A 14138-nucleotide genomic window follows, 5' to 3' on the forward strand; every position below is an offset into this window, starting at 1 on the left:
AAAAGAAGGGGAGTGATAGAAAGATGGAGAGAGAGAGTAGAAAGCAAAAAAAGAGACAGTGAGTAATAGAAAGAGAGGGAATGAGATAAAAAGAGAAAAGGAGAGGAGACAAGTGAAACAGAGGCAGAGAAAGAAAGAAAGAAAAAAAGAAAGAAAGAAAGAAAGAAAGAAAGAAAGAAAGATAGAAAGATATAAAAAGACAGAGAGTGGAAGAAGCGGCAGTGATCACATTACCATGATTTTAGCTAACCTGCATTGGCTCCCTGTTAGCGTAAGATGTGATTTTAAAGTTCTGTTGATATTATACAAAATCATGCATGGACTTGCTCCCTCATATCTTTCAGATTTAATTTCCCTCTATGTTCCGGTCCGGAGCCTTTGCTCTGAAAACGTTGGTCTACTGGTGATCCCAAGAGCCAAGAAGAGATCCGCAGGTGCGAGAGCGTCTTCCATTCAGGCCCATGTACTCTTCCCCCTGAAATTCGATCTGCAACCTCAGTGGAAATGTTTAAATCTAAGCTTAAAACACATTTCTATTCTGTGGCATATGAATAACCTAGATTTTATGTTGATAATAGTTGTATTATTTGCCCTCATGTAGGTTTTAGATGAGGGGATGGTGTCATAATAGTCTATAGTTTGCAATAGTCTTTGATCTGTGCAGCCCTTTGAGACACTATACAAATACGCATGACTTGACCTGACTTGACTTTTGTGTCTTTCTCTTTTTCTCTCTCTCTGCCTCTCTTTTTTGACACTTTCTTTCTCATTTTCTTTACAGCTTTCCAAATGTCTCTTTCACTCTATCTTTCTCTCTCATCCTTTCTCTCTTGTTCCGATGCTCTTGTTTTTTTTCTTGATTATTTCTCTCTTTATATGTCTCTCTCTCTCTCTTTTTCTCTCTTTTTGATGTTTTCGCTCTCTCATGACTTGACTTGAAGAGGGATAGAGATAGAGAGAGAGTGAGAGAGAGAGAGAGAAAAAGAGAGGCTAAGAGAAGGAAGAAAGAGAGAAAAAGAAAAGGAGAAAGAAAGAGAAAAAAACGAAAGACAGAGAGAAAGAAAGAGAAAGAGAAAAAGAGGAAGACAAAGAGAGGAAGAGAGAGAGAAAAAGAAAGGAATGAGAGAACGAGCTACAAAGAAAGAACGAAACAGAAAGAAATAGTGTAAGATAGAAAATGAGAGAGAAACAAACAAAATGATCTGCATTTATATGGCGCTTTTCAAGTCAAGGAACCGGGGGTTCGAACCGCAATCTCTTGATCCCAAGACAAGCACTCTACTCTACCTCCTGAGTCACTGCCGCCACGGAAGAGGAAGGTAAGAAAGACGGGTAGCAAGTAGGGGTAAGTTGACTGTTAACCATATAGCCCACAAACTTGTGTACCATTCTGCGTTGTCAGTGATTTTGAAGTATTTCAGACGTTCCTAGCAAAAATAATAACAATAACGATAAAAATAATTGTAACTTTATTTTTAGGGCACCTCTTCAAAACACATAAAAATTAAGGTATTCTGTAGTTTAACACAACATGCATGAAGTGTGTCTTACTTTGCAAACAGTAAGACAGGGGCGTCAGATTTTATAAACACATTTGTTTACACAGGGAATTCTAATAATAGTTGTATTGGATTTTTATTGTGAATGAGACTCTCATTCACAATAAACATGTATTACAATAAGGCTAAAATAATACACCAAATTAAGCCTACTTGAGTACGAATAGTCACGATAGTGACAGCATAGTGTATTGGGTCGCCTACGGTGTTGGTGACGTTTGCCTCTGTCAACTCATTATATAGACTACGGTCGTTTTTTTGTTTTAATAAACTCATTATACAGACGACGATCGCATCAATGTTTCGAACACACCAATCAATATTCCTTACCAAACACATTAAAGAAACTGCGATCGCGACACGCGTTCTCCAGGAAGCGCAAAACGCTAAGAAACAGAATGCGCGTTCATGCGAGGGGAGTCGGATTTTGCAGGGGAGTCTGGATTGAACCAAGCAGCGGGTTCTTTTGAGTGAGCCGAACGTAACGAGTCGCTTCTATAACGGCGAAGCGGACTAGCCGCTTGTCCGCGTCATAATGATTTTGTTTTTTGTTCCCATGCCAACAGAGAGGGGGGAAACCTGCAACGCCTGTGTAATTTGTGGTGGACTGGATAATGGAGTCATTGAAACGTTCACTGAAGACAGTTTTTATCAACGATATTGACTCGTTCACAACTAAATGCATTGCAAAGGTAAAATGTTTTGGTATGAGAAATGTCGTGGAGTATGAGTTTGTCACGTGTTTTTCTTGTTTGCAGGCCCTTTGTAAAGATGCTCTTGAAGTCGATGCTTCGCCCGAGAAAGAGAGTGGGACATTTAGAGGTATTCACAACGAACTTTTTTTCCGGAAACACAGAACGTGTAGTTTTTCTCTTAGGGGCGATTTTAGGTCCAGAGCTTTAGGGAATGCTGAGCAAAACAATACTAATAATACTTTAGGTTTGTGTATAAACACTTTAACACTGCAGAACGCTGAATTATATTTTTTTTTTTAAATCAACAAAAACAAACACCTTTAAAAAATAAAAACCCACATGTTTCATGCTCGTTTTAAATAGTATTACACACATGCATACACAAATATATACACACATGTACACAAATATATACACATGTAAACTGCATCAGAATTTAAAAGGGAAGTAGTCAACTTGACATAAGAGCCTATGTTCGTGTCTTTCCACAATGTTCAAAGTATTACTCTCCGCTTAGCCTGTGAAAAACGATGGAGAGAGAAACAAAATAGAAAATAAACCCATAAATAAAAAATATTTATCCAGATGGAAAGTGTTGGTCATGGATCTGTTGGGCCACTTCTGCTGACTTAAAGACGTAAATTTAATCCCCATGCTCCACCCGAAGATACGCAGGGTGAACGAGGCGAACTGTATTCTTCATGTGGTACAGTAGCAATTTCACCTCACTAAAGGAGGCACGTTGCTTGGAAGTATATTGTCTGTAGTCGGTGAAAAAACACGGACCTTGGCTCCACACCATTCCAGCTCTCTGGGGTTACCAGTTAGGGCCTTGACTTTTTCCTGGAGGTAATGGAACCTGACAGCTTCGAAGAAACATTGTTTAGGAGCAGGGTCTCAAACCCCGCAGCCACCAGAGTGTCCCCTAAGGACTGTTGGGGTGCCCACAGACCTTTTCTGATAAAAGCTCACCAGTGCTGGGTCAGTGTGATTTTCTAGTAGGTTTTTTATTGAATCTTATTTTTAATAATGAACCTAATAATAACATAGTAACAACACAGGAGTAACATGATAAGTTGTTATTTTAGAAATTCAAATAATTACATGCCAGTTCATGGGCTTCATGGACAAAAAATATTTTCAAGTATTGATAGTTATTTTTAAGCAATAAAGAGAGTAGAATTAGAATTCAGTGGTGTATTAAAAATGTATTTATTCATCTTTGTAAAATTTTCATTGACCTCTCTTGAACTCTTGAAGAGTTTAAATCAGATTGTTCATTAAAAGTTTGGAATTTAAATGTATCACTGTTATCAAATCAAATTGAAAAAGAAATCTGACATTATCATCCTACTAATTGAACAAGTTATAATCCAAATCTTAAAGGGCTACACAGACCACCATTGTTACACAATCCATCCATCCACTGATCTGAAACCTACATGATGGCAAGGAAAAACCTCAGCATGAGGAAAATGGAAAAAAACTTGAGAAGGGATCGCACATGAGGTAATCCCTTTTCCAGGATGACCAGGCAGCAATGGATGTTGCAAGGGCATCAACATGCAATACACAAACATATTTGAAATGGAGTAGAAATGATAGCACCACTGACAGACTCAAAACAAAATTCTACTGACGTTAAATATGTGGTTTCCACTAAATGATGTTATGTGTTGCTCATGTGGCATTAAATGATTCATAACAATTACGTTCATATGAGGACTTTAATGTGGAATTTCGCGTTCGCAAAGCACATTAATAATGGGTACGTTTTGTCCACGGGACTCCAGATGTCTGCCAGAGCAGGACTATGGATGAATCGACGTGTACTGTTAACTCTAGATGAGATGAGAGGCAGAAAAGTATGCTGGTCCCAGGTTGACCTGTTGAATCAACCTTTGTTAAATGATGTCCTCAATGAGCAGCCGTTGACACGTCCCTCATTGTCTGGCAATGGAATTATAGAGCCATAAGGGGTTTTGGCAGGCCGTGTTGATAAGTGAAACCACATCTCTCCTTTTCCCATCAGACACACAGGCGTGCCTGTACGCTCCCTGACCAGGAAAGAACCAGTCCACCTAGGATCAGACCATTTGCATTTAGTAAACTTTAAATAAGCTGTGGGTGTCAAATACCAGCCCATCAGGTGATCCACCCAACCACGGTGCATCTGGATGAACCACTAGCCCACACGTGGTTAAGTTCACAGCATAATCCTCTAAGGCTCTTTAAGGCATTCTATTTGCAGACCCCTCCTCATAAGTTCAGTTTGTCGTGTTCCTCGGATGAGTCTTTCTGCCAGGTTTTCTGCTTTGCTTGGAGCAACATGACTGACGTCCCGAATATGTGACGCAGTTACTCTTGCTTTCCTGAGGGAATGCCACTTGGGTGTTGCTCCCTGTTTCCTCATTGCCTCCTCAATAAGGTGAGACTGCAGCAAAGTCTCAGACAGTGAAATGAGGTGCATTTGTTCATGGTTGGTTGTCACATAAACGATCTGTTGGTGGTAAATGGTACCCCGCCAGTGGCACTCTTGGAAATGGAGGCACATCCTCATGGATAACAACACTGTCGTTTAAAGGTGGTTGATGTTGACTTGACAGGACACTACCAGCTTGTACTTTTCCAAAAATTGAGTCCACAAGTGGTTTGTCAAATGCGATGTTCATTGTGCAGATACGTGGAAGAGAATCCACATTCATCTCAGCATAAGCAGATCCAGGACTGTGGGTTGAGGGGGATGGTAGCTCACCACTATAGCCCTTGTACAGTGCAGACCTGGAATGACTTTATCGTAGACATGTTGAATTCTTACGCACTCACTATTGAATTTGACACTACACACCTAATTCCACTTGTAGTGGTAGCACGTTGCTTGGCCTTCTTCACTACCATGGCATCCACAAGACCTGGCTTTAATCCCGTGTTGGTAAAAATAAACCAATAAACAACAATGTAATGGTCAGGTGCAGGGGAGGTAATTGTTACAGTTTTAAAATGATACAAACCATTGTTCTTTGCTTATGCCACTTCTATTCAGTTTCAGTGCATGAATGGGCAGGTGGAACAACAGACATGCTACATTCAGCATAATGGGCTGTCAGAAAAAGTAAAGCAACTAAATAGTTGCACATCCCACAACGGGCCACACATGAGCAGTAGCTCTTAACCAGAACAACTCGCTCTGAGTCAATTAATGTCATCTGAAAAATAGAAACATACAGATATTATTGATTTTGAAAAACAGTAGAAAAAGAGCAGCTGCTCTGGTCTGTTTATGCCAAAATAACAATGAATAGGAGATCTTATTTGTGGCACTTTCTTTTCCAGACACTTACCAAACAAAGTATGAGACAAGAGAGTGATTACTTGTTATACGCATTGTCTGAAACTTACAAGGTCTTTTTTTTTTTTTTTTTACAAGACAGCGAAGTCGTGATAGCCAACTGAGCTTCGAGCTTAGCAACTCACCTTCGAAATTGCCCATATAGGACGAAACATAAAACTTAAAACCTTTTTCAAGTTTTGTCTGTGGAGCTGCATTGGACACTCGGACAATTCTCCGGACATCATTTACCGTGATTTCCGGCAACTCCAACAAACAGCGTGTCTATAAGTTAACTCCGCCAAGACGTTCGCGCTTTGTTCGTGCTGTTTACGAGAGACCGGAAATGATTAACCATCCTTACCAGAACGCGGACGTAAGTCGTGCATAGAGCCTATTTAAACAAGTCACCGAATATCGATATAAAACGCTTTGATTGCACTATTGTTACAGTGGATTTTTCTTTTTCATTCATAAACATTGCATTATAAATTTTGGCCAGTCTCTAAGCACTACTTTGTAAGTATTTTTTGCTTATCTAAACTTTTTATATTTTTTTAAGTCCTAATTTTCTATTTATCCTGAGAGTGCCATGCCTAATTTTGTTGCAAGCAATGCTTTCTAACAGAGATATCAATGACAATAAAGACAGTTAAATTGATTATGAATACAATTTTATAAATGTAAATGCTTAGTGCCTTTGTTATTCGATCAATGTCATAGCTATTCTTTTCCCGGATTTATGTTTCTTCATTAGTCAATGTTACTGAATCAGCCAAATATTTAGGTTCCTCTGAAATTATGTATTCATTATGTTAAAAATGACAAATGGGTTTTCCAAAAATTTTAAATGGAGATCGAATTCGGAAGAGCAAATTCAGAAAACAATGGTTTCTGTAAAAATATCCTCTTTAGGTAATTAGAAAAAAAACAATCACTTTAACTGGAAGAAGCTGCATAATATATAAATATTTCCCCTTTTTTACTTTAATTTCCCCAAATGTAAACATTTTTAAATTATTCTATCCAGTCCATATTGACATTATTCCAACTACTTCCATGTATATACAATTAGCAATTATAGATAATTTGCAACAGTGGGTGAGTTTAACATAATGATTTAACAATTTCTACTCAAATATGTAAACATTTTATCATTGGCATGACCCTCATGTCACCGTAGGTCCAGACGCGTGACCTTCAGTTTTGATGTTGCAGACTGTGGCGTGTAGTTTTCTAAGTTCCATGCCAGTAACTTGCGCATCTCTCTGTAACCCAATTGTACATACGAAGGTTCATTGCGTGTAAAAGTGACGCATTGTCTGTGCGATGACCAAATGCAATCCCTTGATTGAATTTTGCTAGCTGTATCACAGGAATCTTTCGTCTAGCTCGTGAAATATGTGCATTTCAAATATGACTCTATTGTCTTGTCATTTTTTTTCATTAGCTTAGCCTCTCACAGCGAGTAGATTTTGTTCATTTGTGCAGTCTTTTGACAGTTTCAGATATATTTCACAGAGAGGCCACAGTCTCTCAAAAAACGCCTTCTTGTGATCTTCGGCACAAATCAGAATCCTGATGAATCAATCATGTTTACATACTGGGACAATTTACTAAATTAGCGCGTCTTTTCTGACCAACTTAGTAAAAATTAATTAAGCCTGATCAATGGTTTTCATTATTTCTTTCCAGCCAAAACCTCCTGTGATATTATTATTTTTAGTTGTTATAACCTTTTTTAGACTTAAATTATAAAAAAAAAAAGATCAATTTATCTGCTACCCATTATTTTTGAGAATACTCTCCCCATAAAGTATTCATCTTATTTCTAAGCAAGAAATGAATTGAACATCTGTCATGTATGTGGTAAGATTTGTCAATTGTATATCGCTTTTACTCATAAAATTACGGTAGGACATTTCTCCCTTTGTGATGTCCTCACGTGAGCATCGTTTGTTTTTTTATTTTTCTACGGCTGTGATGTTGTGTTGAACGGAGCCGTGTTCTTGTTTGCATATTGTTGGGAAGACTGCACACTCTGTCATTGCCTTAACAGTAAGTTCCTCATCTATCTATTGACTTATGTTTACAAATTCTAGCAAGTCAAATTAAATCTAACTTTGTATATTGCTTATTCAAATTACAGCAATAACACAATTGAATTCCTTTTTAATTGCTTTTTTTCTCTTAAAATAATCACCAACTTCATCTCATCAAATAAATGTAAAATGACGCATAATCATCAATAAGGAATTTCCTAACCGACTTGTATGCCATTTATTGCTACACTTGTCCTATTTTTGTGAAATTGAAAACATTCAGTGTTTAAACAGAACAGACACATTATTCATAATTGTCAATCACTTTCTCTGCGTATTCCATCCATCCATTATCCTCAGCAAGAGTGCTGGGGACACCCTAACCTGGTTGCCAGCCAGTCGCAAGGCACACAGAGACAGACATCTCACTCGCTCACTCATTCATTCCTAGGGACAATTTGGACAATTAACTTAACATGCATGTCTTTGGAATGTGGGAGGAACCCGGAGTATCCGGAGAAAATCCATGCAAGCACGGGGACAACATGAATACTTCGCACAGGAAACCTGTCTCTAGTTTACCAATTCATAAATATAAGGACCATTGTTGGGCTGCAATACATGTGTTTAAAAGAGCACAAAATTTGGATTTTTGTTATTAGAAAAAAAAAACTGAAAAAAAAACACACTTAAGATACTCATCATGTACATATTAATGCATTATTGGATTGGTTATCCATGCACAAAGGCTGACCTGCACACAGACAGCACAAGCACAGACAAACTCATGCACAGAGGCCCCAAACACGCATAAAATCAAGACACGAATGCCAAACTACTTTGAAATCAAGTACGTACTTTTTTTATTCCATGCCATGTCATAATTATTTCAATTTTCAAAGGACAATCATCTTCACTGACCTCACAAGCTTTTTTCACTTGCTCACTTAAAAGTATATTTTCAGTATGTTCAGAAAATTGCCGCAAAGCCGATTACTCTTCCTGCATTTTGTTTTTGATTGGATCGTTTTCCTCTGATTCATTTTATTTCATCTTAGGATATCGGTTTAATTTTAATAAGCGATTTCCGAGTTTTACTTTAAGTCGACGTAACCACCCTTAAATTCGATCAGTCCATTCATAGATATTGGCTTACATTCAATGAACAATATCCCACTTTCACAGATATGTTGGCTTAAATCTGATCTACAACATCCGAATCATACTTAAATGGAGATGCACATTTTCGTCAAAATTTGCCGCCAAAGCATCAAAGAATCCCTTTATCCAATGCAGACGTGTTCGAGCGTCTTTAGGTAATAGCGCTTTTCCTCTCCAAAAAGACTAATCTTTGACCGGTATTTCTTAGTCTTTGAAACTGAGGCATCACATTGAGGATTACATTTTCGAACGCCCAAACGAGTACTCCAAGTGAACTTATTCAGGCAAGGCTCCCTGATGGAATGGAACACCTTTTCAAAATAGGATCACTTTTTGCGCAAAAAGTGTTTTCTCCAGGCAGAAAACTTTTAGTGAGCCAATTTAACGCGTATAAAAATAGAGAACTATTACCTCGACTCCAATTGAGCAAACAGAAGGTAATTGTAGAGGATATTTAATGTGGGCCCACGTTCTGGTTCCTCGGCTGTCCGTCTCGGGTGTCCTCCGACGCAGAGGTCAGATACGCTATTGTCGGGGTCACCAAATGAAGGCGAAAAGACATTCCCGATGTGTTCTTTTCCTGGACCAGACAGAGTATTCGGACGTTGAAAATAATAGCGCTGGAGAGAAGCAATGCAGTTGAGGACATTTATTACAAAGTTTTAAAATAAAGATAAAACAGACAAACTTGATCAATTAGAGAAAAGATGGAATCTTATCGCACAATTTTTACTTGATGTCTAAACACTTCACCTTTTATTTTTTTCTCATCATGTTTCGTTGTTGTTTCTTCGGTTATTTATGGTAATGTCAATTTTATGTATTATTTGTTCTTGTTGCTGTCAAATTGTGTGTGAGAAATAAAAAGTTAAAAAAAAGATAAAACAGAATAAAAGTAAAACGAAATGCACTTTGGACTGATTGATCAGGGAAGCACTCTACGACCAAGATGGGCAAGAGTGCGCTCCACCCCCAAAAGGCCAGCAAGAATATCTCTAGGCCTCTCTTATAGTTCAGGGTGTCCCCTGCCCACTGCCCGAAGATGGCTGGGATGGGCTCCAGCATCCCCGCTACCCAACTAAGGATACGCTTCGTTTTTAGCTTTTTATCCTGCCATATGAAAGGCATTTTACTCTATTAGCTAGCTTTCTAGCTCCCTATTCGTTCTTTTTTTTTTTTTTTAAACCGGTTTACCTTTTTTGGTTAATATCAATCTTTTTAGCTACTTAGCAAGCTATCCAGACTATTTTTTTTTTGTGCATTTTTGCATGCTATTGAGCTAACATTTTACCTTTTTGGCTAGTTATCAAACTAAAATGTTGGTTTACTTTCTACCTAGCTATCTTGTTTTGTTTTTAGCTTTCGCTCTGTCTTTACTTATCAGCTAGCTATCTAGCTCCCTTTTCATTTTTATCTGTTTACTTTTCTGACCACCTCTCAAGCTACCGTTTTAGCTAATTAGCAAGCCATATAGCTAAATTGCTATTTTTAAAATTCATATCAAACTAGGTGCCATTTGCGCTAATTAGAAACAAAATGAATGTAGCAATTCGAGAGAAGTCAGTTTTTTGTCTGTGCCAGGTAACCTGTATGGAAGAGTCTTGATTAAGAGAGAGAGGAAGAACGGATGAGGTGGTGATGAAGGAGCAGAGTGGTTTCAGGAAAGGAATGGGATGTGAGGATCAGGAGTTTGCAGTACGACTGGTGTGTGAGAAATATTTTGCAAAAGCTAAGGATGTTTATTTGGCTTTCATGGACTTGGAAAAGGCGTATGACAGAGTTGATAGAGAGGCGTTGTGGCAGGTGATGGTAATGTATGGAGTGAGTGGAAAGTTGTTGGGAACATTGAATAGTTTTTTTGTGAACAGCAGAGCATGTGTAAGAGTAGGGAGTGAGACAAGTGAATGGTTCCCTGTGTTGACTGGTGTGAGACAGGGGTGTGTGATGTCACCATGGCTGTTTAATGTGTACATGGATGGTGTGGTGAGAGAGGTGAATGCAAGAGTACTTGGCTGATGTGTAGAGATGATGGATAACAGTAGAACGGTGCGGCAGGTAAGTCAGTTGTTTGTAGATGACAGCGCTTGTGGCTGATTCTGAGGAAACATATAGAAGGTTGGTAATTGATTTTGGAAGAGTGTGTGATAGGCGTAAGTTATGTGTGAATGTTGGGAAGAGTAAGGTGATGAGGTGTTCATGTGATAGAGTGGGCATGGCGTTAGAAATAAGGTTGCATGGACAGGTGCTGGAAGAAGTTGAAAGCTTTAGGTACTTGGGTTGTGATGTGGCTGCAGTTGGTGAACTAGAATGCGAGATACTGCACAGAAGCAACGTTTTGGGTGCTCTGAGATTTGATATATTAAGAGGGGACTGTATGAGAGTGTGATTGTGCCGACTGTGTTGTATGGTGCAAAGACTTGGAGCCTGAAAGCAGATTTGAGAAGGAAATTTAAAAAAAAGCTGTCGGGCCCTGCTGTTGAACAGAAGAGTGTTTTGTGTTACCCTGACCTGAGTGACATGGCCGCTTTCTTGTGTCCCGTTTCATCTGAAGCGACAAAAGCATGACCAACTTGGGTGCTGAGGTGCTTAACTTAACTTGTTTGGGTGTTTGGGCATTTGGCCTGGCCACGGTCCAAAAATTTTTGTGTGTGTTTTTTGAGACCTTTTTTTTTCCATTTTATTTGGTTTTGTATGTGTTTGTCTTGCTGTCGGTCACCCCTCTCGAGGGATATGACCAGGGTAGATGGATTGGTCGGAACAAAAAGCCTCTCTCTCTCTCTCTCTCTCTCTTCTTTTTCTAGCTTTCCTTTTCACCCCTCTTTTCCCATTTGCTCATTCGTCTTACCTCTCTCTCTCTCTCTCTGTCTATCTCTCTTTTTCTCCTTTTTGCTCTCCCCTTTTTCCCTTTTGTCTTTTTTTCTTACTTTCTCACTCTTTCTTGTTCACTCATTTTCTCTCTTTTTTTTCTCCTTTTTCTCTTCCCTCATTCTTTTCTCCTCTCTCTTTCTCTTATACTCTTTATCTCTCTCCTCCTCACTCTCTCTATCTCTGACTCTATCTCTCTATCTCTCTTTGTCTCTTTTTTATTTCATTCTGTCTTTTATAGTTTTTTTCTTTCTATGTCTTCCTCTTCTCTCTTTTACCTTTTCTCCCTCTATTTTCTTCACCTATCTCTCTCTTTCTCTTTCTTACGCTCTTTCTTATTTTTTATCGCTCTCTTTTTCTTTCTTACTCTCTCTCTTTTTCTTGCCTCTTTTTCTCTTACATCTACTAGTCTGGCCCCGATGAGATGTCTTGTTTAGCATGTGGCCCCCAGCTATAATGATTTTGACACCCCAAAGGTATAGGCCATTGTGGCTTTTTGTCTTGCTTTGCATCTTTTTGGTCGGTCAGCCTCACGTATTTCAGCTGAGGCTGCTTTTCATTGACCGGTCCTGGTTAGCCCCCGTTAGCAGCCAGCCAGCCTGCCATGTCGGGTTCGCATTTGTCGCCGTAGCTGTTTTTCTTTGTTGGTTACCTGTTAGCCTGACTGCTCACTGCATGTTTTTTGGTCAACCGGCATTGTGTTTTCCCACCAAGATTTGTCCGCCTTGCATTGTTTACGGCTCTTTACATAGTATTTTCAGCCAGTTCTGATGGCTGCTGGTCCTTTGTTTAACTATTACTGCGACCACCTGCGACACAACACCTAGTAGCATTTCTCCACAAAAGCCTGGGGTTTTAATAAATCATAAAAGGGCATCACAACATGGAAAAAATACATATTAAAAATAGATTACTGCACAATAAATACAGAAGAAAATAATTAAAATATTCATTTACCTTTTTGCCTGGCGTTTTTTGAAAAACTGATCCATTGATGTCTGCTTTTGCCAGTTTTTGACAATTCATGGGAATTGCATGAGGCAGATGTTATCATGATGAGCAATAGCCCGACCTGTCAATACTATTTCTGGGTGATTAATTTCTACAAATTCCGAGATATAATATAATTTTGCCAAAATGTCTCTAATTTGGGCTAATAGAATCCTCCTCCTTGTCGTGCTCAAACTCCTCCTGCAATGCAGTGTGGGTTTTCATACATTTTTTATTATCTTGCTTTGTTTTAATGGCGAGAAAAAGTCTCTTACTTTTCTCTCCCACTTGTCCACTTTTATGCATCTTTCGTGGGGTCCATTGTGAACGATGATTCTTCGTAGACGTACCACACAGTAGACTGTTTACAGAGCGGGAACGGAACACATAGAGCATGCCTGGATTCATGCATACGCACGTTTTGCCGGGTAGAAGTCTGTGAGCAGCGAATGGCAGCGCAAACTGTACTGTATTTTAGAATTTGTAACCTGAAACGCCTTTGTAACAAGGCAATATTTTACCGTTCAGGTACTTTGTAACCTAGAACTTTCCTTAGTAGAGACATTTCTAAGTAGAGATACCATTGTACGAGACAGGCTTTTATGGCTTTTAAATTATCTCAAAAGATAATTGGAACATACCCATTAACTATACATAGATTATTTTTTTTTAAATGTGTACTATTTCCCCCCATTTTTTCATTGTAGAATTTGGGAATAGCCTCAGAGCTAGTGACCCGACATCAGAGAGTTACAAGGTGGTTGGAAGCATCTCAGACGAATCATCAGAGATCACATCCTCGGTGTGGGAAGCACTCTATGTAAGGTGTTATCTACTCCTCTCTCTCTCTCTCTCTCTCTCTATCTCTCTCTCTCTCTCTCTCTTTCTCTCTCTCTCTCTCTCTCTCTCTCTTCTAACTTTCACACTCCCTTTCTCAATCGCTCTTTTATTCTAACTCTCTTTCCTTGTTTCTCTTTTTCTCTCTTTTTCACTCTCATTTTTCTTTTTCTAACTTTCTCGCTCTCATTTTCTTTTTTCTAACGTTCTCTCTCCCTTTCTCATTCTCTTTCTTTTTACCTATTTTCTTTCTTTCTTGCTTGCTTGCTTTTTTTCTTCCTTTCATTCCTTTTCACCCTTATTCTCCCCTCTGTTTTTGCTTTTCTTCCTCACCTTTTCTCCCTGTCAGGACCAGAACAGGAAACAGGATCCACTCGCGTAATGTTACTCATAGTTTTTTTTTTGTGTAGAAGAGAAAGGAGCGCACACACGATACGGAGATCGATGGTCGCGGGGAGTAGGTTGCTCAGATGCGGAAGTGGGACTTCCGTCTCAAGCGATGGCGGTGTTGAGAGCAGAAAAATACGGGACAGTAGCAGGGGTAGAAGAGCAAAACGTGGTCGATATCAGAAAATGGGTCGTTATTCGGGACGTGGTCGAGATCAAAACAGCTTGTAATTCGTGGCGGGAGAGCAGACGTAGTCGAAATCAAACAGATCGT

The 14138-nt window shown here is 39.0% G+C and overlaps 1 protein-coding gene across 6 annotated transcripts in view; it reads left to right on the top strand.

Moving 5' to 3' along the window:
• The first annotated feature begins 2116 nt into the window (after positions 1-2116).
• The window catches only part of ak7b (adenylate kinase 7b), a 98866-nt gene continuing 86844 nt past the window's right edge, over positions 2117-14138 (top strand). For 5 of the 6 annotated variants that reach the window (XR_015852837.1, XM_088354058.1, XM_088354059.1 and 2 more), the window contains exons 1-3: positions 2117-2251; positions 2318-2381; positions 13348-13460. Coding sequence is in view for 5 of the 6 variants with exons in the window: in XM_088354058.1 (XP_088210184.1) it covers positions 2174-2251; positions 2318-2381; positions 13348-13460 (255 nt within the window). In the remaining variant the exon portion in view is untranslated. The remainder of the gene's footprint in view (positions 2252-2317; positions 2382-13347; positions 13461-14138) is intronic. The other variant, XM_088354062.1, reaches the window with a different exon arrangement.

Source organism: Urocampus carinirostris, chromosome 15 (assembly GCF_059441175.1).
Source record: "Urocampus carinirostris isolate Australia breed hairy pipefish chromosome 15, RoL_Ucar_1.0, whole genome shotgun sequence".
Lineage (NCBI taxonomy): Eukaryota > Metazoa > Chordata > Actinopteri > Syngnathiformes > Syngnathidae > Urocampus > Urocampus carinirostris.